Raw genomic sequence first — 26819 nt, 5'->3', positions numbered from 1 at the left:
AGTGAGATTACAGGTAGATAAAATACTTGAAAGGAAAAGTATACAAAGAGAGAAACAAAAACCTAAAAGAAATGGAACTAAACGATAGTTCCAGTTAAGAGCTAGCATGGACACAGACATAGTGGGTCTTTTCGTCACCATCTGTGTTGCAATTTCTGTAATGTGAACTCTGGATTAACACCTTTCTTTTTAAGTGGGAAGACAATCAATAAAGAAATACAAAAGTGTATGTAGGAAGATGGTGTGGAAGTTTATTGCACAAGTATGTTATTGAAGCAATTTCATTTCTTATATCACATAAAAAGACACAGGAGAAATAAAGAACTTTTCAAAACTGGTCTCCATAGTATTCAACCTGAAGCAAACTTCACTCAATTAACATCTGAATATGGTCATCTGCCCTTCACAGGCTATTGACAATAGTCTCTCACAAGATTGATACTATTCATTTCCTCTTGCAATGACTGAAGAGGACATTTCCTGAACAGACAATAGTTGCCCTAAGGGAATCTGCTAATGTGCAAATGGATTTAATAGCAAAGCTAGAAACATCCTCAGTCACTCACACACTCAGCAATAATGATATGGAAACAGTACAACAAATAACTGCACTGCAGGCAGAAGCAGACAAAAGATGATTACTGGGTAAGCAATAAATATTTGCATTTATGTAACCCCTTGGAAAAGTGCCTTGCCTTCCTCTATTGTGAATTCCTTTCCTAAACCTCTCCTCCCCTTTCCTCTTTAGCACCGTTCTCTGAGGAGGTTTGCGATTATTTACTGTATTGGCAGTTGGGGCTGTTCAGACCACAATTCAGGTGGCTGTTTTAGGATTGCGTTAAAAGTAATTAATTGGATTTGAAGTATATAGAGATCCTTCCCGTTTGGCATTAATTCTATGAAGAATTAATTTCAGTGGAGGAAACAGTCCGTGCCAAGAAATGTGCAATGATACAGCTTGCAAGCCCAGGTGAAGTTTTTTTCCAAAAATATACTTTCACAAAAATCTATAAGTACATATAAATGTTTAAAATCAGTTCTGCACAGTCTCTTCAGAGAGAAAAATAAACCAAAACATTAGAATTTTGACACTTCTCAGGGCTTCACTACTGCTGTTAAAAAAAAAGTGTTTTCTACTTGTGCAGGAAACTTCATTTTGAGGCACCCAAAGGGTCAGACAACTGATTGGTCTCTTGTTGTACTTTGTCAGAAAGACCCCAATTGGTGTTTTTCCCCAATATGCCTTGGTAGCAACTGCTTTAGAGTGTCCTTCAGCACATAGTCCTGGACTTTGGAATGTGCCTGTCAGAGGTCAGTTCCTTGTTCTGGAAGACCGACAAGTTTCGGGCAGACCGAAGAGCCTCTTTCACTCAATTAACGGTCCTCTAGGCACAGTTGATGTTTGTCTCAGTGGTGTCCTGGAGAACAGACTACATAACACAGAGTTAAGCATCACGGAGCTGCTCTGGATGACACTCCACAAAACCACTGCATTTCTCTCCAGACCTTCTTTGCATAGGCACTTTCCAGCGGGAGATGTGTGACAGTGTCTGCCCTGGTGAAGAAACTGTGCGCAGTGGTACACAGAGACTGTGCATGAAGGACTTGACAGGCAGTGCCCTTCTCACCACCAGCCAAGCAACATATTCATGCTTCTGGACAAGTTCTGTTGCTGAGGCATTCTGCCAAATGACTGAGTGTCTACCTCAGGATCCACTCAACATGATCCACTGTCAGCTTCTCCTCTGGGGTCTCAAAGACGTTACATGCTGACCACTTCTTGAAGGACTGTGGCCAAAGGTGTTTTTCTTTGTAAATGTTTCCATGAAGGACAGGTGATATGGAATGTGCAAATACTTGGAGCATTCTTCGGCACAGAGGTCAGACTCATCCTTCACAACACCAGGGATAGGTAGAACCTCAGTCTGTGCTAACAACAATTAGGAACCCAATTCTGACCCCAGTAGGAGGTGCACTCTGATTGTTCCCCTGTCTCCTGAGGTTTAGCCCATGGACTTCCACATGATTTACCACAATATGGACCAATGTTTTGTTTTTGCCTTCTGAAAGATGACAGACCAGAGACATTCCCACTTTTTCATTTGCCATCAGGCATATTGGAAGAATTTACAGGGTGGCAACCAACATGTTTGGCCACATTACAAACACACTTTCCAAGGCCAAGTAGTCCTGAGGAGCTTCTGACCCAGAGACAGGGAATCTACCATGATGCCACACTATGTGAACAGTTTGAAGTGAAAGAGAATGATATTGCAGGGTTTGGGGTTAAGGAGAAAAATGAATAAATGAAAATAAGAACTAGGAGCAGGAGTAGGCAATCTTGCCCCTTACAAAGTAATAGAGGTCTCCAGCATGGAAACAAGTCCTTCCACTCAACCTGCACAATTTAAACTAGTCCCATTTGCCTGCATTTGATCCACATCACTCCGTACCTATCCCATCCACGTACATGTCTAAATATTTCTTAAATAACAAAATTGTACGCGCTTCTACCCTTGAGCCTACACCATCATTCAAATATCTGATTTGATCTCAGCTCAATTACCCTTTCCCGCCCATACCTGCCACTGGCAGCATGGTGGCTCAGTGGTTAGCACTATTGCCTCACAGTGTCAGGGAGCCAGGTTTGATTCCAGCCTCGGGTGACTGTCTGTGTGGAGTTTGCACATTCTCCCCATGTCTGTGTGGGTGTGCTCCGGTTTGCTCCCACAATCCAAAAATGAGCAGGTTAGGTTTAATTGACCATGCTAAAATTGTCCATAGTATTCAATGATGTGTAGGTTAGGTGTATTAGTCAGGGGTAAATGTAGAAGATTGGGTTTTGGTGGGATACTTGGAGGGTTGGTGTGGACTTGTTGGAAGGACTTGCATTAAATTGGGTCTTGCAAGTTGGCTATTGGCAAATGAGAAACATTATATGCACTTACCCTTTCAGCAGCAAAGCCAAAACACAAAATTAAGGATATAGAATAAAGGAGGAAAATTGTTACACAGTTTTAATTAAAAGGTATGAAAATATTTTTAAAAAATAACATTTAACCCATAAAATTTTAAATTTGTAATAGGCCTCGTATAAGTTCTCAATGCATCAAATCAAATTCCTATGATCACCGACACCATTAACCAGCATACATCATATGTAATTTTGCTGAATAATGTGCTTATGGGTCTGCAAAATTTCTATTAAATGGTGCTATATTAATGCAAATTCATAAGTAAACAACTCAAGGCACATTGACAAGGTTTGACACCAACTACAACAACAAATGTTTGGTGATCAAATGTTTGGTCAAAAAAGTAGCTTTAAAAACAAAAGGAGAAAGTAGTAGGGAGGTTGGGGGGGTGGGGGGCGGCAGGGAGAGAGGGGGTGCGTGATTCCAGAGCTCAGGATCTATGATGTTTAGGGCATAGCGAGCAATGGTGAACCGTGGGCTGGAGATCCCAGGGCTGCGGTGGGGGCAATAACATATAGAGGAACTTGAAACCAAATAAACACGAAAGATCGAGTAAATATAAAATGGAGAGCGGGTGAAAGAGACAGAGAGGCAGAATGTGGATACATAAACCCCATTCCATGACTCAAACTACAGCTGTATCACATGTTAAAATGTATTAGTATTTTCAGTCCACATTATCAGTACATTTAATTCAGTACATTATCTTCTCACACCCACTACTGCAGTGACAAACACTGCCAATTAACAGTTTGCATTAGTTCAAAGAATTATGTAAGCATCATTGTATAACATTTTCTTCACAATCATCTTCTTGGTTCCTTTCTGAATGCTGAAACTTGAAACATAAAGTTTTGAAAAGAAAACTTTTGGGAATTGGATTGGATCTTCAAACATAGGTTTTAAAGAAGTATTCTCGAATGATTCCATCTCCATAGCAAAATATCAACAGTACACCAACAGAAATAACCTCTTATATCTTACCCTCCCTTTACCTGTTTTAACTTTAACACAAACTGACTTTCTACTCATTAACCTCACAACTCCATGGACATAACTATGGGATAAATTAGACCATGATTCTGCTTCATTTCACTAACTTGCTGCAGGAAAGGAACAAGCATAATAATTTAATATTCAGTAAGAAAACTTCAGCAGTAACAGTGCCATGTGCTCCTCATACATTTTGGAAGAAGCTATTAATAGATGATGGATTGTAGCTTTTGCAGTGAAAGACATCACTTTCAGGCATCATTCTGCTGGAGTGGCACTATTGGGTGAACAGTGTTTTGATCTAAACTCTCATGTGCTGTGCCACAACTTTGTTCTGTTGAAGTGCCGCATTTCAAAAACTTGTGAAGTTAAATGTTTAATGGTTTTTGAAAGAAGCCAGGAGCTCCTTCCAATGATCCAGTGGCTAAATGGAGCAGCCAGAATAGCAATGTCAGATCAATCATAGAGTCATTGAGTCATAGAGATATATAGCATGGAAACAGACCCTTCGGTCCAACCTATCCATGCTGACCAGATATCCCAACCCAATCTAGTCCCACCCGTAAGCATACGGCCCATATCCCTCCAAACCCTTCCTACTCATATACCCATCCAAATGCCTTTTAAATGTTGCAATTGTCCTAGCCAACACCACTTCCTCTGGCAGCTCATTCCATACACATATCACCCTCTGCGTGAAAAAGTTGCCCCTTAGGTCCCTTTTATATCTTTCCCCTCTCACCCTGGCCTAACCAATGTCCTGTACAGCCGCAACATGACCGCCCAACTCCTGCACTCAATACTCTGACCAATAAAGGAGAGCATACCAAGTGCCTTCTTCACTATCCTATCTAACTGCGACTCCACTTTCAAGGAGCTATGAACCTGCACTCCAAGGTCTCTTTGTTCAGCAACACTCCCTGGGATCTTACCATTAAGTGTATAAGCCCTGCTAAGATTTGCTGTGTATCAAGGTGGTACTATGGCCTCTACAGTTGATTGGACAAGGTACTGTAGGCCAATCAACCACCTGCCAATGAGAAGCTAGACATCATTCAATGATGTGGCATTTGATCCACCAGTCACTGGATAGGGTTAAGTGATTACTTTTGGTGTAAGTAATGCTATGACCCAGCCAGGGAAAATTTCCATATTCCCTCTGCAGGAATAATTTTAAAATGGGACCAATGAATTGAAAAGTTCATTCAGGAGGCCTTCCTGATGAAGGGTTTTTGTCCGAAACTTTGATTTTCCTGCTCCTCGGATGCCGCTGACCTGCTTTTCCAGCACCACTCTAATCTAAGTCCATTCAGAAAACCATCTTTACTGTTAAGGTTATTGACTGAAGGAGGATAAACACCTATTTTTCAAACAAAGTGAAAATGTCTTAGCAAAGGGAAAAACCAACCAGGACTTCAAAATGAAATACCCCCAAATTTGGTGATTTCTGCAACAGCAAACTGCCTGCCTGATCTTTTACTCACATACTGGGGCGCATGGTGGCTCTGTGGTGAGCACTACTGCCTCACAGCACCACAGTCCCAGGTTTGATTCCAGCCTCAGGCGACTGTCTGTGTGGAGTTTACACATTCTCCCCATTTCTGCGTGGGTTTCCTCTGGGTGCTCCAGTTTCCTCCCACAGTCATGTGCAGGTCAGGTGAATTAGCCATGCTAAATTGCCCATAGTGCTAGGTGCATTAGTCAAAGGGAAATGCATCTGGATGGGTTACTCTTCGGATGATTGGTATGGACTGGTTGGATCGAAGGGCCTGTTTCCACATTGTAGGGAACCTAATCTAAAAAGGTGCCGGCCAATCAGTATCCAAACTATTGTCTCCTTTTTACAACGTCTATGCACATATTTCTAGCAAACATCACGTGGCAGCTTTCAACTATCTAAATCACTGTGACAAAGGCCAAACTCTAAGCAGTGCAGCGTGTGTAATTTGAGATCAACTCAGTACAAACTGACATTCAGACATGGGATTACTGATTTGTACAGCTCATGGGATAATAAGCAGTTGGGAGTGATCTACATAACTATCGACAATATTAAATGACAATAGATAATTTTAAGCAAAAAAAGCAAGAATCCAAACCTTATTTTAAATACAAAACAATAATGAAAGATGGTGAACTTATTGTCAAGGGGCATTAAACAAAAAGTGCAAGTGAGGGGGACCTGAAGACACAGTCAACACCACCCAAGAGAGAGAAAGAAAGGAGACCCTTGTGCTTCTGCATCAGCACAAAAGCAGGGATAGCTGCTTCATAAAGAGAGGAGTGCACCTGAGTGAGAACGGCAGTGGCAGTGGCAGTGGCAGTGGCAGTGGCAGTGGCAGTGGCAGTGGCAGTGGCTTAAGAACCAGCAGCATAAAGCCCCTTCAACTTGTTTCACCGTCAGAGTCATACAGCATGGAAACAGATGGTCCAAGCAGCCCATATTGACCATATTCCCAAAATAACTAGTCTCACCTGCCTGTTCCTGGTCCACATCCCTCCAAACCTTTCCTATTCATGTACCTTATCCAAATGTCATTTAAACATTGTAATTGTACGAAAGTGTTATAAAGTTAGCATTATACAGCACAGAAACAGATCCATCAGTCCAACATATCCATGCCAACCAGATATCGTAAATTAATCTAGTTCCATTTGCCAACATTTGGCCTACCTCCCTCAAAATCCTTCCTATTCATATACATATCCAGATACCTTTTAAATGTTGTAATTGTACCAGCTTCCACCATTTCCTCTGGCAGCTCATTTTACACATGCACCATGCTCTGCAATGAAAATATTGTTCCTCTCACTTCAAATCTATGTCCTCTAGTTCTGGACTCCCCTACCCTGCAGGATAAACCTTGGCTATTCACTTGATCCGTGCTCCTCATGATTTTATACATCTCTAGGACATCACCTTTCAGCCTCCAATGCTCCAGGAAAAAAGCCCCAGGCTGTTCAGCCTCTCCCTATAGCTCAAACCATTCAATATCAGCAACATCCTTGTAATTCTTTTCAGAATACTTTCAAGTTTCACAACATCCTTCCTATAGCAGAGAGACTAGAATTGAATACAGTATTCCAAAAATGGCCCAACTATGGGTGGCACGGTGGCTCAGCGGTTAGCACTGCTGCCTCACAGTGCCAGGGTCCCAAGTTCAATTCCAGCCTTCAACAACTGTGTGTAGAGTGTGCACATTCTCCCAGTGTTTGCGTGGGTTTGCTCTGGTTTCCTCCCACATTCCAAATATGTGCAGGTCAGGTGAATTTGCCATGCTAAACTGTCCACAGTGCTAGGTGCATTAGTCAGAGGGAAATGGCTCTGGCTGGGTTACTGTTTGGAGGGTCAGTGTGGACTTGTTGGGCCGAAGGGCCTGTTTCCGTACTGTAGGGAATCTAATAATGTTGTATACAGCTGCAAAATGACGTCCCAACTCCTTACTCAATGTAGTGAATAACAAAGGCAAGCATACCAAATGCCTTTTTCACTACCCTATCTACCTGCACCCCCACTTTCAAGGAACTATGCACCTACACTGCAAGGTCTCTGTTCAACAACAGTTCCCCAGGACCCTACCATTAAGCGTATAAGTCCTGCATGGATTTGCTTACATCACAGGAAATCAGATAACTAATTGACTAAGTGGCTTAAATTAGAGACATTATTACAGTGGAACAGAGCAATTAAGAAAGTCTTTTAAGTATTGAAAATTATATATTAATATTAAAAGGGCTTCTTTTAAAAAGTAGAACCACGAACGTAATGATTTCATAAGTACTACCTGAACCGTAAGCAAATTGGCACAGGGTAAATAGAGAGGTAAATGTGTGTCTCAAGAAGATTGATGTGGGAGAAATAGATTCTGATTTTTGCGATACAGGTACCAGTACTGGGGAAAAGACATGTTCCATTGGGATGGGTTTCATTTGGACCATGCTGAGAGCAGTATCCTAGCTAGTCATAACTAGGGTTGTAGATATGGCTTTAAATTAGTTACTTTGGCAAGGGACAGGGTGTTCAGATAAAAACATTCATAAAATTCAAAAAGAAACAAGAGAGCAAGTGTAAATGAAATGGGGAAGCAAATAATAAGCAAACTGTGGCAGGAATGCATACAAAATATATACAAATCAGAGTAAGTAATTATGATATAAGTCAAAGTTTAAAGCTATTTATAAATGTTGTATGCATTTATGTTAGATGGAGGAGTTGATGGCACAAATAGAAATATAATCAATTAATACTTGATTAGATTACAGTGTGGAAACAGGCCCTTCGGCCCAACAAGTCCACACCGACCCGCCGAAGCGAAACCCACCCATACCCCTTACCTAACACTACGGGCAATTTTAGTATGGCCAATTCACCTGACCCTGCACATCTTTGGATGGTGGGAGGAAACCGGAGCACCCGGAGGAAACCCACGCAGACACGGGGAGAACGTGCAAACTCCACACAGTCAGTCGCCTGAGGCGGGAATTGAACCGGGTCTCTGGCGCTGTGAAGCAGCAGTGCTAACCACTGTGCCACCGTGCCGCCCAAATTACTTGATAGTTATGTCAAAAATGGGGTTGCAAGTGACCAACACAGGAAACTCAATATTCAAGGTTATTCAACATTCGAGAAGAATAGGCAAAAAAAAATGAAAAGGAGGTGAGTAATTTCGTTAACAAACGAAGGCATCAGTGTGATGGTGAGTTGGGATATAAATGCAATAGATCATGATATGGAATCAATTTTAGTGAAAATAAGGAATAGCAAGGGAAGGAAGTCATGGATGGAACTTGTCTACAGGTTACTGAAGAAGACAAAGGATAAACCTGAAAATGTTTTAGAAGGGCATGATGATTGTTGTTATTGAACTATTCCAGAATTCATTGGATTCGGAGAAAATTCCAGCAGATTGGGGAATCACTAATGTAATGCCATTCTTCAAGGAAACGAAAGGCCAAATAGCCTACCTTATGTCTTTATTAAAGAAGAAATAGCAGAACATTGGGAAAAGCTTAAAATGCAATCAAACAGCATCAACGTGGTTTTGTGCAAGCAAAATCGTGTTTGACAAATTTACTAAGAGTTATTTAAAGATATAACAAGTAAAGTCAATACAGGGGAACAGGTAGATGTAGTGTATTTGGATTTCCAGAAAACATTTGTTAAAGCTGACACATACGAAGTTCTTGTACAAGATACAAGGTCACAATATTGGGGTTAACGTACTCACATGGATTGAGGATTGGTTAATGCACAGAAGACAAAATTTGGAGAACGTGATTATTTTCAGTTTGGACAAATATAACTGACAGTGTCAAAAGGGTCAGTCCTATATTTGGTACTTTTTCAATGATTTAAAGGAGGGGAAAGATTGTAATGAATCCAAACAAGATGTGGGTGGACATATTGTTATGAGGACATAAGTAATCTTCAAGGAAATATAGGCAGATTGAGTGTGGAAACAACTTGGCAGATGGATTTTAATGTAGGAAGGTGTGAGGTCCTGCACTTTGATAGGAAGATTCAGAAGGCATACTATATTTTTAAAAGGGGGCTCCAAAAAAAGTGCACAAGAGAGAGATCTGATTGTTCTTGTGCAAGAACTGCTGCCTCACAGCACCAGCGACCCGGGTTCGATTCCCACCTCGGGCAATTGTCTGCAAGGAGTTTGCACACTCTCCCCGTGTCTGAGTGGGTTTCCTCTAGGTCCTCTGGTTTCCTCCCACTATCCAAATGATGTGCTGGTCAGGTGAATTGGCAAATTGCCCATAGTGTTAGGTGCATTAGTCAGGGGTAAATATAGGGTAGGGGAATGGATGTGGGTCGGTATGGACTTGTTGGGCCAAAGGGTCTATTTCCACACTGTATGGAATCCAATCTAATTTAAGATGCAAGTGCAGCAAGTAATTACAATGGCAAATGGAACTTTGGCCATTACTTCAAGGGTTGGAGTTTGAAATTAGAAAAGTTGGATGGCACAGTGGCTCAGCGGTTAGCACTGCTGTCTCACTGCGCCAGGGACCCAGGTTCGATCCCAGCCTCAGGCAACTGCCAATGTGGTGTTTGCACATTCTCCCCATGTCTGCGTGGGTTTCCTCCGGAGGGCTTCGGTTTCCTCCCACAGTCCAAAGATGTGCAGGTCAGGTGAATTCACCATGTTAAATTACCCGTAATGTTCAGGGATGTGTAGGTTAGGTGCATTGGTCAGGGGTAAATGTAAAGGAATGGGTTTGGGTGGGATATTCTTTGGAGGGTCGGTGTGGAACTTGTTGGGCCAATGGGCCTGTTTCCACACTTAGGAATTCTAATTCAAAAGCTTTGTTACGACTTTACAGAGTGTTGGTGAGGGCTGGTGAAGCGGCACATGAAACGTTGTGTACAGTTTTGGTTCCTGCATTTAAGAAAGGATATGTTGACATTGGAGACAGCTCAAGAGATTCGTAAGACTGATTCCTGAGGAAAAGGTTGATTTTTCAAGAGCAGTTAAATAGTTTAGACTTTTATTCACTCGAGTTAGAATAATGTAGGGATGATTTTATTAAAACATACAAAGTTCTGTGGGATCATAAAACGGCAGATGTTGAGAAGACATTGTGCTCTTATTTGAGGTAGCAGAATTGTCCCCTTACTCTAAATCTCATTTAAAACTGCGATGCAAAGGAATTTCTTACTGTACAGAGGGTAGTGAATATGTGAAGTTGTAGCCTCCCCAACTCTTTGGGATAGAGATCACTAAAATGATCACTTCGTGGGCGGCACGTTGGCACAGTGGTTAGCACTGCTGCCTCACAGCGCCAGAGACCCGGGTTCAATTCCCGCCTCAGGCGACTGACTGTGTGGAGTTTGCACGTTCTTTGGCCATACTAAATTGCCCATAGTGTTAGGTAGGGGGTAAATGTAGGGGTATGGGTGGGTTTCGCTTCGGCGGGTTGGTGTGGACTTGTTGGGCCGAAGGGCCTGTTTCCACACTGTAAGTGATCTAATCTGATCTAATCTAAACAAAAGTATTCTAAGAAGAGGTGGACAGATTCTTGAAATACTGTAAAGTTCAGGATGGTGCAGATCACCATGATATTAGAGAATGCAGGACAGGCTTGTGGGGCCAAGTGGCCTATTCCTGCTCCTATCGTATGTTCTTATGGCTATGAAACTATCAAAACAAAATTATGGATCAACTGCAATCCTGAACAAAAGTATTTAATTAAAAAGGACAGAGAGTTACAGCAATGGGACAAAGCTATATCAATATGGAGCAGGGCTACTAATGTGAAAGGAATGTATTACAGAAAATAAACTCAATGACAGAATAGACAAAAAAATTGAGTTAACTGAATCCATTTTATAAAGCTGTGTCATCAACATCCAATCTAAGCAAAAAAAATGTTTAAGAATGGAGTTCCTCTATTGAAAGAGGCACATATAGGTGCTATATTCAAAATGTCCAAGAGTATTCATGGCTCAGTTTCTTTTGCAAATTTTAAAAAGGATGATGATTTGTACTTTTCAGAAAAACCTAATTTCACAGAGTGTGAGCACTGACATGGCCAGCATTTATTCCCCATTCCATGCGACATTTCAGAAAAGAGTTAGTGAACCCTCTTGAACTACTGTTTCCACACTGTAGCGAATCTAATCTAATCTATTACAATACATGTGTTGAAGCCACTCCCACATAAGCACTGCTAGAGCAGAAGAATGAAGAATTTAAGCCAATTATGATGGAATGACAGAAATCATCCGTCCTTGAAAACATATTAAGGGCAATTAGAAGTGTTCCCCTTGTTCTGAGCAATAATGTAAACATGCACAGTTCTGTCAAAAAAAACCTGGATATGTTGCTACAGTGCATGCTTTAGATGATACACATTGCAGATTCGTGTAGTGACAGATGGAGTGAATGCTATAATTGATGAATAGGGTATTGAATCAAACAGGAGTTTTGCTCTGGATGGGTCGAGTTTTCAGTATTTTGTTGCTGTATTCATCCAGGCAAGCATAGAGTATTCCACCACACTCTTGACCTCCACAGCAATGTAGGGAGACAGGAAGAGTATCACCATCCCAGAATTCCCAGCTTTTGCACTGTTGCTGTACTATACATGGCTAATTTAGGTCCATTTCCTGTCAATGGTAACCCACAGGATATTCATAGTTGAAGGTTCAATTATAGTAATGCCATTAAGCATCAAGGGTTGAAGGGTGGATTTGCTTTTGGAGATCCTCATTGTGTGGAATTATGTGGCACAAGTGTTACTTGCCAAGCCTGAATATCATCCAGGTCATAGACTGCATTTGGACACAGACTGCTTCAACTTCTGAGAAGTCATGAATGGTGCAGATCATCAGCTCCTGCTGAAATATCCTAAGCGTGAGGTGACTGGTTTCCAGCAACCACAATCATTGTTCTTTGTGCTGGGTAGGACTCCTGCTTAAAAAGAATATTCCATAGACCTCAATCTTTTGAAGTACTTAAAACCATAGTTGGTCAAATACTGCCACAATGTCAAGAGCTGTCATTCTCACCACCTCCAGAATTCTGCTCTTTTGTTGATGGTAAAATCAATATTATAATGTGAACTGGAGCCAAATGGCTGTGGTAGGCCTCAATATGAGCACTGGTGAACAGGCAATTAAGTATTACTTAACAGCATTTTTCAATGATACCCTCCATATGGACTGATATGGTGGCAACGGGACTTGTCTTGCTTCTTGTGGGCAGGACATACTGGGCATTTCTCCACATAGATCTCACTACTGTAGCAGTAATGGAACAGCTTTGTTTTAGGCACACTCATTCTGGAGCGCAAGTCTTCAGTACAACTGATAAAGATGTTGTCAGGATGTATAATGTGTGCTGCAATAAGTGCATTCCATTATTTGGAGACTAATGTTTGGTAGGTATGGTTCCAGAGCTATCAGTGGCCTTGCCTAAATTACATTCTCTTATGTAAGCCCAGACAATGAAGCGGCTGAAAACAAATTCAGAGCAATTCACAGATAATCAAACCCTATCCACACTACTGTTGTAGCTATTAGAAAACAGCATATTAATTGTACCTGTTAGGAAATGGTAAAGAAAGTGTGCAAGGGTGATGGGTGTTAGCACCTAATCATTTATAACCTTTTGATTTCCCCAATGGCTGAACCTGGAAAGACCCAGTCAAAGTAGGAAGGCCCAGGTTCAATATCTATAACGTTCAAACTGCAGCTCTCAAGCAGGGCTCCGCCATGGCCCATAACTCACTTAGTTCAAAATTGGGGCAAAGAAAGCAAAAAGCCTGAGTTCATTCTTTTACTCAGCATCTGATGCCACCTGCCCAATACTTTAGATGAAGACAAAGAGATATGCCCCAATCAAATAGCTGCATACTGGTCCAACAGGTAGCAAAATATTGCCTCCTAACAGAGATTAAAAGTTCCAAGGAAAAACAATAGTAACTAAAGGAAAGTTTATTTATTAACATCCATGACTTAGGGAATTGACAAAGGACCAGTCTCTAAATCCACCTTGTTAGCTACATTCAAATCAGAAAGACGGGATTGTTTGGGATAAAGGATTGGAATCTCAGCCTCAACATATAAAATGTATTTTCTTCCCAATTTATTACAATTAATTATTTGAAACCCCAAGGAATAATTAAATTACTTGCAACTGTGGAAACAAAATAAAATCCACCACCATAGATCCAACATACAAAAGGAATTCTCTCTCAAATGCAGAATGAAAATAAGCCTCAACTGAAAATATCTTTTCCACAGAGCATATTTTCTAATATTTAAAAAAAATTGATTCCTCATAACTTGTGGTCTTACAATAACAAAGAGATATTATGGTTGTGGCCAGCCATTGCATGACAGGAACAAAATGAATCAAATTCTTCACTTGAAACTTTATTATTATGGTCAGCCAGATGGCCACCATATGTGGAAACTCATCACCACATTAAGAATTGCGAAACCAAGTTCTGAGGGAACAGACTAGTTTGTCTAATGTTCTCCCAATGTACAGATACACCCCTTTTAACCAAGAATATAAATATTTAGATGCAATTCAATGTGTGAAGAGCTTGGCTGTAATTTGTGAGGAAAAAGTGAGGACTGCAGATCAGAGTCGAGAGTGTGATGCTGGAGCATCCGAGGAGCAGGAGAATCGGCGTTTTGGGCAGAAGCCCTTCATTAGGAATGAAGCTTGTGGGCTGGGGGGCTGAGAAATACACGAGAGGGAGGGGTGAGGTGCAGGTAGCTGGGAATGTGATAGGTAGATGATGGTAAGGGGGAAGATGACAGGTTGGAGAGGGGGGTGGTGCAGATCGATGGGAAAGGTGATAGACAGGTCAGGAGGGTGGTTCCTAGTTGGAGACTTGGGACTGGAATAATGTGGGGGAGGGGAAATGATTAAACTGTTGAAATCCACATTGATCCCATGTGCTTGCAGGGTTCCATGGCGCAATATGAGGCGTTCTTCCTCCAGGCGTCAGGTGGTAAAGGTTTGGTGATTGAGGAGGCCCATGCCTGCACGTCCTTGACGGAGTGGGACAGTGGGGTTGGTTGGTGCTGGTATCCCAGAGATGTTTTAGATTAGATTAGATTCCCTACAGTGTGGAAACAGGCCCTTCGGCCCAACTAGCCCACACCGACCCTCCAAAGAGTAACCCACCCAGACTCATTTCCCTGTGATTAATGCACCTAACACTATGGGCAATTTAGCATGGCCAATTCACCTGACCTGGACATCTTTAGACTGTGGGAGGAAACCCACGCAGACACAGGGAGAACATGCTAACTCCACACAGGCAGTCACCCGAGGCTGGAATCGAACCTAGGATCCTGGTGTTGCGAGACTGCTGTGCTAACCAGTGAGCCACCATGTTCTCTGAAACAAACCGCAAATAGGCATCCTGTCTCCCCGATGTAGAGGAGACTACATTGGGTGCAATGGATACAGTAGATGATATTAGTGGAGGTACAAGTAAATTTCTGTTGGATGTGGAAGGATCCTTTGGGGCCTTAGATGGAGGTGAAGGGAGTGGTGTAGTGCAGGTTTTGTACTTCCTGCGGTGGCAGGGAAAGGTGGGGGGGGGGGGGTGGACCTGACAAGAGAGTTGCGGAGGGAATGGTATCTCCGGAATACTGATATGGGTGGGGAGGAAAATATATGTCTCTGGTGGTGGGGTCCGTTTGTAGGTGGCGGAAGTGGCAGAGGATGATGCAAAGTATGCGGAGGTTAGTCGGGTGGAAGGTGAGCACCAGGGGGGTGTTGTCCTTGTTGCATTGGGAGGGGTCAAGTTCAAGGGCGATGGTGCGGTAAGTGGAGGAGATACACTGGAGGGCATCGTTGATCACGTGAGAGGGGAAATTGTGATCTTGGAAGAAGGAAACCATCTGTAATTGGCTGTAATTTTACCAGTCACAAACTCAAGTCGACAAAAACAGGCCAAAGTTACTTAACCATAATGGTACAGTTTAACTGTTGTGGCATTGTTCAGCAGGATAATCTGGAGGCAAGGGAGAACTGTATTCTGTGACAAACCATTGCTGCAGTTTTGATTACGGGGAAAGAAAAGGGTGAAGTAACAGCTTGAAGTACTGAAAACTGCCTGACTCAGGTTCCAATATGAGTCTGCAAGAGTAGATCAATTTGTTTTTGAACTTCCCCCACTTGTGCTCTGACCATGACTCCAAAATCCATTGGCTTATGTTCCCCCCAATCTCAAGGGGGGACAGCCATCAGGTGGCTAATAAACAGCCCCAAACTTTGAGCTTAATGCACACTGAACAAAGTCTTCGGAACACCACTCAATTGGTGTACTAGTTAGCGTCATTCCTGAGAAAATTGACATCAATTATCAATATTCGCCTAAACATAGAATGGGAAGAAAAATAGTTTGTACCCAATATTGTGTGCACTGTCACAGTTTATATACAGCTACCTGATATATCAAGCTCATCCAAAACAAAAAACACAACAAAATTAGATTAGATTAGATTACTTACAGTGTGGAAACAGGCCCTACGGCTCAACAAGTCCACACCGACCCGCCGAAGCGCAACCCACCCATACACCTACATTTACCCCTTTAACCTAACACTACAGGCAATTTAGCATGGCCAATTCACCTGACCTGCGCATCTTTGGACTGTGGGTGGAAACCGGAGCACCCAGAGGAAACCCACGCAGGCACGGGGAGAACGTGCAAACTCCACACAGTCAGTCGCCTCAGTCGGGAATTGAACCCGGGTCTCTGGCGCTGTGAGGCAGCAGTGCTAACCACTGTGCCACCGTGCCGCCCGGTTGCTGAAGGGAAAAAGGTATTCAATAATTTAAACAAAATTTCTCTCCTTATGAAATGCTAATAACAGACCTGGAATCAATCCTTTCAAAGCCAAATAATCTCAGGCAAAGCAATTCTTTCTGTCTTACACCAATTCCATGCAGAACTTTGTCACTTTAGAGTTCAACGTCAGTCAACTCTGTACAATATACAACCCATCTGCGTTTCCCAATTTCAATCTCACAGGCTCTATTTTCTTTGGAGCCAATGAGACTGCTCAACCTAGCAACACAAAAACTACTGTAGGTCTACCCACTGCGCGACTGCAGCGGTTCAAGAAGGCAGCTTACCAACACCCTCTCATGGGCAAGGAGAGACAGGCAATAAATGTTGGCCAGCCAGTACTGCCACGCCTCAAGTGAATAACACAGAACTTGCTCAGACATGTGAGACTCTCAGAAATCAAGTTGAAAACAGAGCTGTATCAGCAGATGAGAGATTATTTAAATGTCACGTGGTTTTAACTTGCAAAATAAAACTATTTGCAATAGTTCAAGAGAATAAATGCTGCAATTCAGCAGACACCTGCTTTGTTTTCATGTCCAGTACGAACTAAATATCCAAGGATACAGGTCCTATTGAAAGGATGTGCAGTGGAGTTGCCATCTTGTTATGCATTGAGTACAGGTGTTGGCAGGTCATGTTGCGGCTGTACAGGACATTGGTTAGACCACTTTTGGAATACTGTGTGCAATTGTGGTCTCCCTACAATAGGAAGGATGTTGTGAAACTTGAAAGGGTTCAGAAAATACTTACAAGGATGTTACCAAGGTTGGAGGGTTTGATCTATAGGGGGAGGCTGAATAGGCTGCGGCTGTTTTCCCTGGAGCGTCGGAGGCTGAGGGGTGACCGTATAGAGGTTTACAAAATCAGAAGTGGCATGGATAGGGTAAATAGGCAACGCCTTTTCCCTGGGGTGGGGGAGTCCAGAACTAGAGGGCAGAGGTTTAGAGTCAGAGGGTAAAGATTTAAAAGAGGACTGAGGGCCAACATTTTCACGCAGAAGGTGGTGCACGTATGGTGTGAGCTGCCAGAGGAAGTAGTGAAACTGGTACAACTGCACCATTTAAAAGGCATCTGGATGGGTATATGTATAGGAAGGGTTTAGAGGGATATTGACCAAATGCTGGCAAATGGGATTATATTAATTTAGGATATCTGATCCCCATAGACAAGTTGGACTGAAAGGTTTGTTTTCATGCTGTATATCTCTACAACTCTGACTCTAAATGAAATTAAATTGATAGCAAAAACAATATGGGCGGCACGGTGGCACAGCAGTTAGCACTGCTGCCTCACAGCGCCTGAGACCCGGGTTCAATTCCCGCCTCAGGCGACTGACTGTGTGGAGTTTGCACGTTCTCCCAGTGTCTGCGTGGGTTTCCTCCGGGTGCTCCGGTTTCCTCCCACAGTCCAAAAGATGTGCAGGGTCAGGTGAATTGGCCATGCTAAATTGCCCGTAGTGTTAGGTAAGAGGTAAATGTAGGGGTATGGGTGGGTTTCGCTTCGCGGGTCGGGTGTGGACTTGTTGGGCCGAAGGGCCTGTTTCTACACTGTAATGTAATGTAATCTAATCTAATATAGGATTGGAAGGCATAGGATCGATGTGAATATAGTTGAGGAACCACATAGGTAAAAAATAAACTCTGATAAAAGTTAATGTATGGGCCTCCTAGCAGTAGTCAGGATATGGGGCAGAAAATAAATCAGGAAATAAAATCATATGTAAGAAAAAGGTCTGATAACAATAACCTTGGGAGACTTCAATATGTAGCTGGACTGGGAAAATCAAATTGGTAACAGATCCCAGGAAAAGCAATTCAGGGAATATCTCCAAGGTGTTTTTTGGGAGCAGCTTGTAGTAGAGCCCACAAAAGAACAGACAATACTGGATTTGGTGAGGAACAATGAGGCCAGACTTGATCAGGGAGCTGAAAATGTGTTGCTGGAACAGCACATCAGGTCAGGCAGCATCCAGGGAACAGGAGAATCGACGTTTCGGGCAAAAGCCCTTCTTCAGCTCAAGGTCAAAGAATCTCTGGGGGCAGGGACCACAATATGATAGAATTCACCCTGCAGCAACAGGAAGAAGCTTGAATCAAATGTAACAGTATTACAATGGAGTAAAAATGTAACGACAAAGATGTGAGGGAGGAGCTGGTTAGAAAGGGAGCCCAGCAGGGAAGATGGTTGAGCAGCAATGGCAGGGGTTTCCGGAGGTAATTCAAGAGGCATGGTCGAAATTCATCACAAACAAGAAGAAACATGCTAAGGGGAGGATGAGGCAATCATGGCTGATGAGGGAAGTCAGGGACAGCAGAAAAGCAAAAGAAAGAAAGCAATGTAGTGAAAATTAGTGGAAAGCCATTTAAAATCCAGCAGAGGAAAACTTAAAAAGCAATAAAAAGGCAGGAGATGAAATATGAGGATAAGCTAGCTAGTAATAAAATAAATTTATTGCAAGAGTTTTTTTAGATATATAAAAATGTAAGAAAGATGCATGAGTAATCATCAGGCAGCTGGAAAATGAAGCTGGAGAAGTAGTAATGTGGAACAAAGAAGTGGTGGAGACACTGAATAGGTACTTTGCATCAGCAGCCAAAGTAGAACATTGAACATAGAACAGTACAGCACAGAACAGGCCCTTCAGCCCATGATGTTGTGCCGACCACTGATCCTCATGTATGCACCCTCAAATTTCTGTGACCATATGCATGTCCAGTAGTCTCTTAAATGTCCCCAATGACCTAGCTTCCACAACTGCTGCTGGCACTGCATTCCATGCTCTCACAACTCTCTGTGTAAAGAACCCGCCTCTGACATTCACTCTATACTTTCCTCCAACCAGCTTAAAACTATGACCTCTCGTGTTAGTCATTTCTGCCCTGGGAAACAGTCTCTGGCTCTCATTATCTTGTATACCTCAATTAGGTCTCCTCTCCTCCTCTTTTCTCTGATGAAAAAAGTCCGAGCTCAGTCAACCTCTCTTCATAAGATAAGCCCTCCAGTCCAGGCAGCATCCTGGTAAACCTCCTCTGAACCCTCTCCAAAGCATCCACATCTTTCCTATAATAGGGCGACCAGAACTGGACGCAGTGTTCCAAGTGCGGTCTAACCAAAGTTTTATAGAGCTGCAACAAGATCTCACGACTCTTAAACTCAATCCCCCTGTTAATGAAAGCCAAAACATCATATGCTTTCTTAACAACCCTGTCCACTTGGGTGGCCATTTTATGGGATCTATGTACCTGCACACCAAGATCCCTCTGTTCCTCCACACTGCCAAGAATCCTATCCTTAATCCTGTCCTCAGCTTTCAAATTCGACCTTCCAAAATGCATCACCTCGCATTTATCCAGGTTGAACTCCATCTGCCACCTCTCAGCCAATCTCTGCATCCTGTCAATGTCCCGCTGCAGCCTACAACAGTCCTCTATACTGTCAACGACACCTCCAACCTTTGTGTCGTCTGCAAACTTGCTGACCCATCCTTCAATCCCCTCATCCAAGTCATTAATAAAAATTACAAACAGTAGAGGCCCAAGGACAGAGCCTTGGAACACTAATAGCATACCAGAACTTCAAGACAGTCAAGGGAGCAGAAGTGACTATACTGGCTAACACTAAGGGGAATGTCCTGGGGAAGCTAGAGTCTGAAGGTGGATAAACCATTAGGACCTGATGAGACTACACCACAGGGTTCTGAAGGAGGTCGTGGAGATGGTGGAAGCATTGGTGGTGATCTTTCAGAAGTCACTGGAGTCAGCCAGAAATAGAAAGTGGCTGATGTAACATCCCTGTTTAAGAAGAGAATACAGTAATTTATAGATTGGTTAGCCTGACCTTAGTCATTCACAAGATTTGAATCCAACTTTAAGGATGTGATTGCACAGTACTTGGAAGTGCATGGTAAAATAGGGCTGAGTCAGCAACACTTCATCAAGGGGAGGTCATGCCTGATAAATCTGTTAGAAGTCTTTGAGGAGGTAATGAGCAAGTTAGACAAAGAAGACCCAGTGAATGTGAATTATATTTGATGTCCAGAAGGCTTTTGAAAAGGTGCCGCACCAGAGTAAGCTAAAATAGGTAAGAGACCTAAAATAGGTAAGGTAAGCAGTTTTGGGCTCCATATCTAAGGAGGGATATGTCAGGGCAAGATACTGGCATGGATAGAGGACTGGCTGAGTGGCAGAGTGGGGATAAAAAGTCTATTTCAGGATGGCATCTGCTAACTAGTGGAATTCTCAGGGGTCAGTATAGTGACCACAACTATTCACATTATACATTAATGATCTGGATGAAGGAACAGAGCATTATTACTAAGTTTGCAGATGAGACAAAGATAGCTGGAGGGACAAATTGTGTTGAGGACTCAGGGGCTGCAGAAGGACTTCAACAGGTTAGGAGAGTAGAGAAAGAAATGACAGTTGGAATACAATGTGTAAAAGTATGAGGTTATGCACTTTTGTAGGAAGAAAAGTCATATACTATTTTCTAAATAGGGAAAAACTTTGGAAATCTGAAGCACACAGGTACTTGGGAGAGCTAGTTCAGAATTCTCTTATGGTTAACATGCAGGTTTAGTCAGCAGTTAGAAAGGCAAATGAAATGTTAGCCTTCATTTCAAGAGGGCTACAATACAAGAGCACAGATACACTGCTGAGGCTGTACAAGTCTCTGGTCAGACCACAGACTGAATAATGCTAGCAGTTTTGGGCTCCATATCTAAGGAGGGATATGCTGGCCTTGCAAGGTGTCCAGAGGAGGCTTACAAGAATGAACCTAGGGATGAAGGGCTTGTCACATAAGCAGCAGTTGAGGTCTCAGAGTCTGAAGTTTGGAAGGATAAGGGAATCTAACTGAAATTTATAAAATACTGAGAGATTCGGATTGAGTGGACTGAAGATGTTGTATCCACAAGTAGGAGAGACTAGGACCTGTGGGCGCAGTCTCAATGAAGGGACCACTGCTTAGAATTCCTCTTACATGAGGAGGAGGGGTTTCTTCAGCCTGAGGGTGGTAAATCTATGGAACTCATTGCCGCAGAGGGCTGCGGAGGCCAAGCCATTGAATGTATTTAAGACAGAGATGGATAGGTTCGTGATTAGTAATAGGATCAAGTGTTATAGGGACAAGGCAGAAGAATGGGGTTGAGAAACTATCAGCCATTACCGAGTGGTGGTGGAGCAGACTCGATGAAATAGAGAGGGTTATCAGTCTTTTGAACATTTGAAATAAAAGTCAGGGTTTTTCGGAGGAACGCGTTGGTCGCGGTTTGGTGTTGGGTGTTGGGGGGGGGGAGAGAGGAGAAAGTGCTCCTTCCAGCCTGAATCTGCCCGTTTTTGCAATACGGCGGAGCCTGACAGCTAGAGCCCTCCTCAGTGGGGTATCTCCGGCTCCGCTCCATCACTCTCCCGAGCACCGCGTCCGCTCGGCCGGGAGCCGCGCAGGTCACTTCCCCGGCTTAGAAATGAGCGGCACCTCCCCCTCCCCACCCATCCAACAACAAGAGGTCAATTCGGCGGCTCCCCCTCCCCCAAACAGAGGGAGGCGCTGGGCTTCTCATTGCAGAATTCGTCCTGGGGGCTGAATCCTCGGTTACACAAATAATTCCAAAGAAGCAGAGAGTTTGTGAAGTGAATTCCCTGAGAACCCACAGGAGCCCATTAAAAAGTCTGTCCGACCCTTTTAAGATTCTTCCGCTACCACATCCCCAATCCCTTAAAAATTCCACACAAACACCGTGAAGTGTGTTCGACCATAAAAGTGCAGAGTCTCGCCTCGATCGCAACTGGAGGCGGAGAAGGTGGAGCTACAAAGTTCAGAAACTGGACTGGAGCGAGAACAAAAGGCAAAAAACAAAGTTTTTCCTTTTTTTAAAAAAAAAACAGATGGGGTTCAAAAGTTTAGTACTCAAAAAAAATACCCTCGGATTTAGAAGACGTAGGTAATTATTCTGAATACCCTCGTAAGCACAGAACTTTGGAGAAATCAGAAATCGGTGCAATTCACTCGTCCAGATTTCAGCCCGTTTCACCATACTGGCGGAACCAAAAAAAAAATCAACTGGAACCGCACCACACAGGAACCACTCCTCAAAGAACAATTGTTTTCTTCTGCACTTTTCTCTCAAAAGCAGCCGCTCCAAGTACAACTGTCCACAGCAGGAGTAAAAATTGCAGCCCTCCCAAGATTCTGTCGCCATGCTTCACTTTCCCCCTTTTATTTGTTTTCCGAAAAAAATAGTTGATACTGAAAGTAGGCCAAAAGTTTTCTTCCACTTTACGCACAAGACTGAACCGCTACAAAGAGCCCATGCAGTTCCTCTCTCCAAGTACAATGGCAGTACTAATTAGATCATAGTACGTTGCTACCGATACTGTAATAAATAGCTAACAAAAGAAAGCGCCAAGTAAAAGCCACTTACCGATCAAACCTCCCACCAGAAAGGAAATTACTTGGAAAACCAGCAAAATCCCTCCAAAAATGCACAACTTCCTCGTACTCATATTTTCTATAATTGCGCCTGCCATCCTTTATTACCCTGTTTTCACTCTTTTCAGGCCGTGACAGTAACTAATTGAATTAGAGTCAATTTAATCCAAGCAAGGATCTGGTCGCAGCTCCAGTGTCGGAAGCTGTGATTCTGCAAGCGAGCTCCCCCTCTCTCTCTCTCTCTCTCGTCCTTCAAGCTTTTTTTTAAGGGGCGCTGTGGGAAACCGACAACACAGATACACACACACAAAAAAAATCAATCACATGACTTGCCACATTCCCAGATCTGGTTCGGCCGACTGCTACAGTATCTCAAATAACTTCATTGCCAGCGCCGCGATCAATAACGTTTAATTCATTGGCAATTTTAAAAGGCCAACCCATCAACCCGCAAAGTTAGGGGTATGGTCAGCCGTGTCGTACCTGTGAAGAAGGGATGCTGATGGACAATTTAACTCCCAGATAAAGCCGCGAAGATCAACGAGCCTCATGAGGGCATCCTGCTGGAACTAAGATGCCTTATGATGGAATGGCATCATACTCAGATAAATAGAATTAAAGCTATATTTTCAGGAGGGGAGAATAAATGGACCAAACACTTTTTTCTTCTTGTTTACTTTGCCGGTTAGTGGTTCCTGTGACTGTTCTGAGAACATAATTTAACGTATCAGATTTTTGCCTCTGGAATTTTTGACCGGATAAAAGGAAGGATTTACATTTATATAGCGCCTTTCCCAAACCTCAGTCGCCTTTACTTCAAAGTGTTTTTGAAGTATAGTCACTGTTGCAGATGTTGCAAACAAGGCGCACAAATTAAGGTCCTCCAAACAAGAGTGTGATAATGGCTAGATCTGTTTCTTTTGTAGACGGTCCACCGATAATTATAGAACTAATACATGAAAGAAAGACTCACATTAGGCAGTACTTTCCACAAGTATCGCACGTTTCAAAGCTGGGCTTATGCCCGACGGGTCGACTCTCCTGCTCCTCGGATGCTGCCTGATCTGTTGTGCCTTTTTCCAGCGACACATTTACCGACTTAAAGTACTAGACAGCCATGACGTATTTTTTGTTCGTGTGGTCATTGTTTTAATATAGGAAATGCAGCACTGAATTTGTACACCACACAAACAACAATGTGGTAATGGCCAAATAATCTGCTATGGTGATGTTGATTGGGAAATAAATATGGGACAGAGTCAACTCCCCTTCTTTTATAGGGAATGGATGCAGGAGTATACCATTGAGTGAATCAATCCTTCTCTGACATTCAAATAGATCAGACCTATCTTCTATCTCATGCCATCACGCTAAGGGTGCTGCTAGGATTTGAGAGTTGTTGCTCATTAAATGCCCAGCATCTCCTGGAAGTGGGTATTCTTCTCAGATGGAGACAGATGTCTCACCCTCTGCCTATTAACGGGCCAATGGCTATGAACTCAGCTCTGGGTGACCACTTGCCCCCTACTTTCAAGACAGGAGTCTAGGTGTGGCACCATTGTTTCCATGTAAAGTTCCAGCCATTGCATATTATCTAACATTTCTGCTCTTGTGTGTGAGAGGCTAGATGACCATGGTCCTCACACTGCAGAGTCTGATCGTGTCTTACCCTAACATCACATATGAGCAAGGATAGATTTTTTGCTTCCCTGTGCCTGAGTTAGCAGAAGGATATAAAACATTAGGTGAGATCAGTTCTTCTCAACTTTCTCCCCCAAATTTCACAGGGCCTCTACAACCTATGGGTATCATCAATCCCTAGGCCACACAGGCTTGCTGTACCTAAGATATCCCCAAATCTCTAAATACCTTTAATATCTAGAAATCTATCAATCTCTGCACAGAATATATTCAACAGCTTTTTTTTATTTCCTAAGAATTATCTTTAAAATAATGCCAGGAGATCACTTAAATTCACCCAAACAGCAAATGAGGACTCAGTCTGACATCTCATCCAATGGACCTCATCTCTGACTGATCAGTACTGTACCATAATATCAGGTTACAATCTGTTCCTAAATCCCTAGAGTGGGATGTTTTATGAATCTGAGAGGAGAGTTCCACCATTGGACCAAGATAACTGCTTATGCCTTTTACTTAATTACTTTATAAAGGTTTTAATTTAGTGTATGTTAATGGCACCCATTTTGCAGAAGCAGACCACGAATTCTCACCATGGCTAATTGAGTAAGTGGTAAGTGTAATGTACTGAGTCATAGCTTCTTCTTCTTTAGTTTTTTTTTGTCCAAGACAGGTTTAACACACAGCATCACAGTTCCATCTTGGGAAGGGCAAGGAGGTGGGTCCCAAATCCATTCCAGCTGAAACAGGTGTCAAAACCCATGCTGGTGACACCATGCTGATCCATGTAGGCCATCCAGCCAACTAAGCCAGCTGGCCCTTAAAGAGTCCAATATGGTGGAAGAATTTGTAGATTGGCACTTAACCTTTTTAGCCATGTTATCAATGCACCTTTCTTGGCCATCAATGCCTGGAATGGGATATGTATCATGCAACTGGAGTTTCTGGCTCAGAGGCAAGGACATTACCCAATGTTCCACAAGACATCTTTGAGCCATGGACAACAGCAAAATTCAAAATTCTATCATTCTATCATGGTTAAGGTTGTTCAGCTTTGTTGAAGTGCTGTGTGATTCAGTTATCATCTGTACAGTTGAGTTACGAATGAAATTAAATCAGCTAGGCAACCCCTCTTATTTGTTATCCAGTGACCCCTGCTGAAATTGAACATTGGTGGATGTTTGGGAGTTAGGGCAATGCATGATCAGGTTCATCTATACATCTTTCACAACTAGGAAACACTCCCTGTATTGAAATACATTTAAGTAGTGTGGCTATTGTCATAAAGTCATGATTCAAATCAAAAAATGACTAAGTATTTACTGACTGAAAGCCACTGAATGAGTTTTAAAAGACTGAACAAACATTCCAGTGACTTGAAACTGCAATTTCTAAGGTGGCTGATCATTTGCATGCCATCCAAATGGAGTTAGGCCTGTCTAAAAAGCCTGGACAGTGACAATTGTCCTGCAGAGTATGAATGGGTCACCTTCTAACCCATTCTCAGGGTTTCTAAACAATCATTTAGTTGTTCAACTCAGTAAGGACAAAACATGAACTGTAATTCCTTTTACCATAATACTGGCTGGGAGATGAATTTACCCAGCTATAATCTAATTATGTAAACCATGGACCCGGAGTTCACTAACCATGACCATGTTCAAGTACCTGGTCAGTTGGAGAGACAGGATCATTTGACTCTTATGTGTTGAAGTAATTGCTTTCTATGAGTCACTGCAGAAGCAGAAATACTCTTTTTTATTTCAAAAATATACTTTATTCATAAAATTATTTTGATATCTATATAATTGGTCATGCCATACATACGTATACATTCCGTTTCTTTACATACAGAGATCGGAATTAATCATTCCTATATACAGGTCTGTACATTGACAATCCCTATATTTACCTGAGGCTTCAGTGGAGCCCACTTACTGAATGGGCCCAATGTTCTTTCTTTGACAGGCAGACGTTACACGGTGGTCTTTCCCCATCGCGTCTTGGTGGCAGCTGCCCCAAGCTTCAGCGAGTCCCTCAACACGTAGTCCTGGACCTTGGAATAAACCAGTCCGCAACACTCAGTCGGGGTCAACTCCTTCAGCTGGAAGATCAACAGGTGTTGGACAGACCAAAGAGCGTCTTTGACTGAGTTGATGATCCTCCAGGCACAGTTGATGTTCGTCTCGGTGTGCGTCCCGGGGAACAGGCCGTAGAGCATGGAGTCCTGCGTCATGGAGCTGCTCGTGACAAACCTTGACAAACACCACTGCATTCTTCTCCAGACTTCCTTTGCGTAGGCACATTCCAGAAGGAGCTGTGTGACAGTCTCGTCCCGTCTGCAGCCGCTTCGAGGGCAGCGTGTGGTGCGGCAGAGAGTCCGGGCGTGCATAAAGGATCTCACAGGCAGAGCCCTTCTCACCACCAGCCAAGCCATGTCTTGGT

At 42.9% G+C, this 26819-nt stretch overlaps 1 protein-coding gene across 4 annotated transcripts in view; it reads right to left on the bottom strand.

Moving 5' to 3' along the window:
• The window catches only part of wls (Wnt ligand secretion mediator), a 79078-nt gene extending 55768 nt beyond the window's left edge, over nt 1-23310 (bottom strand). Inside the window, exon 1 of one of the 4 annotated variants that reach the window (XM_043699374.1) lies at nt 23217-23310. Coding sequence is in view for 3 of the 4 variants with exons in the window: in XM_043699372.1 (XP_043555307.1) it covers nt 22263-22503 (241 nt within the window). In the remaining variant the exon portion in view is untranslated. Of the gene's footprint in view, nt 1-22262; nt 22691-22725; nt 23008-23216 lie in introns of those variants that run through there. The other 3 variants (XM_043699373.1, XM_043699372.1, XM_043699371.1) reach the window with 3 other exon arrangements.
• Between the last annotated feature and the right edge of the window lie 3509 nt (nt 23311-26819).

This window comes from Chiloscyllium plagiosum, chromosome 11, assembly GCF_004010195.1.
Source record: "Chiloscyllium plagiosum isolate BGI_BamShark_2017 chromosome 11, ASM401019v2, whole genome shotgun sequence".
NCBI lineage: Eukaryota > Metazoa > Chordata > Chondrichthyes > Orectolobiformes > Hemiscylliidae > Chiloscyllium > Chiloscyllium plagiosum.
This window is presented reverse-complemented; position numbering and strand designations above follow the sequence as displayed.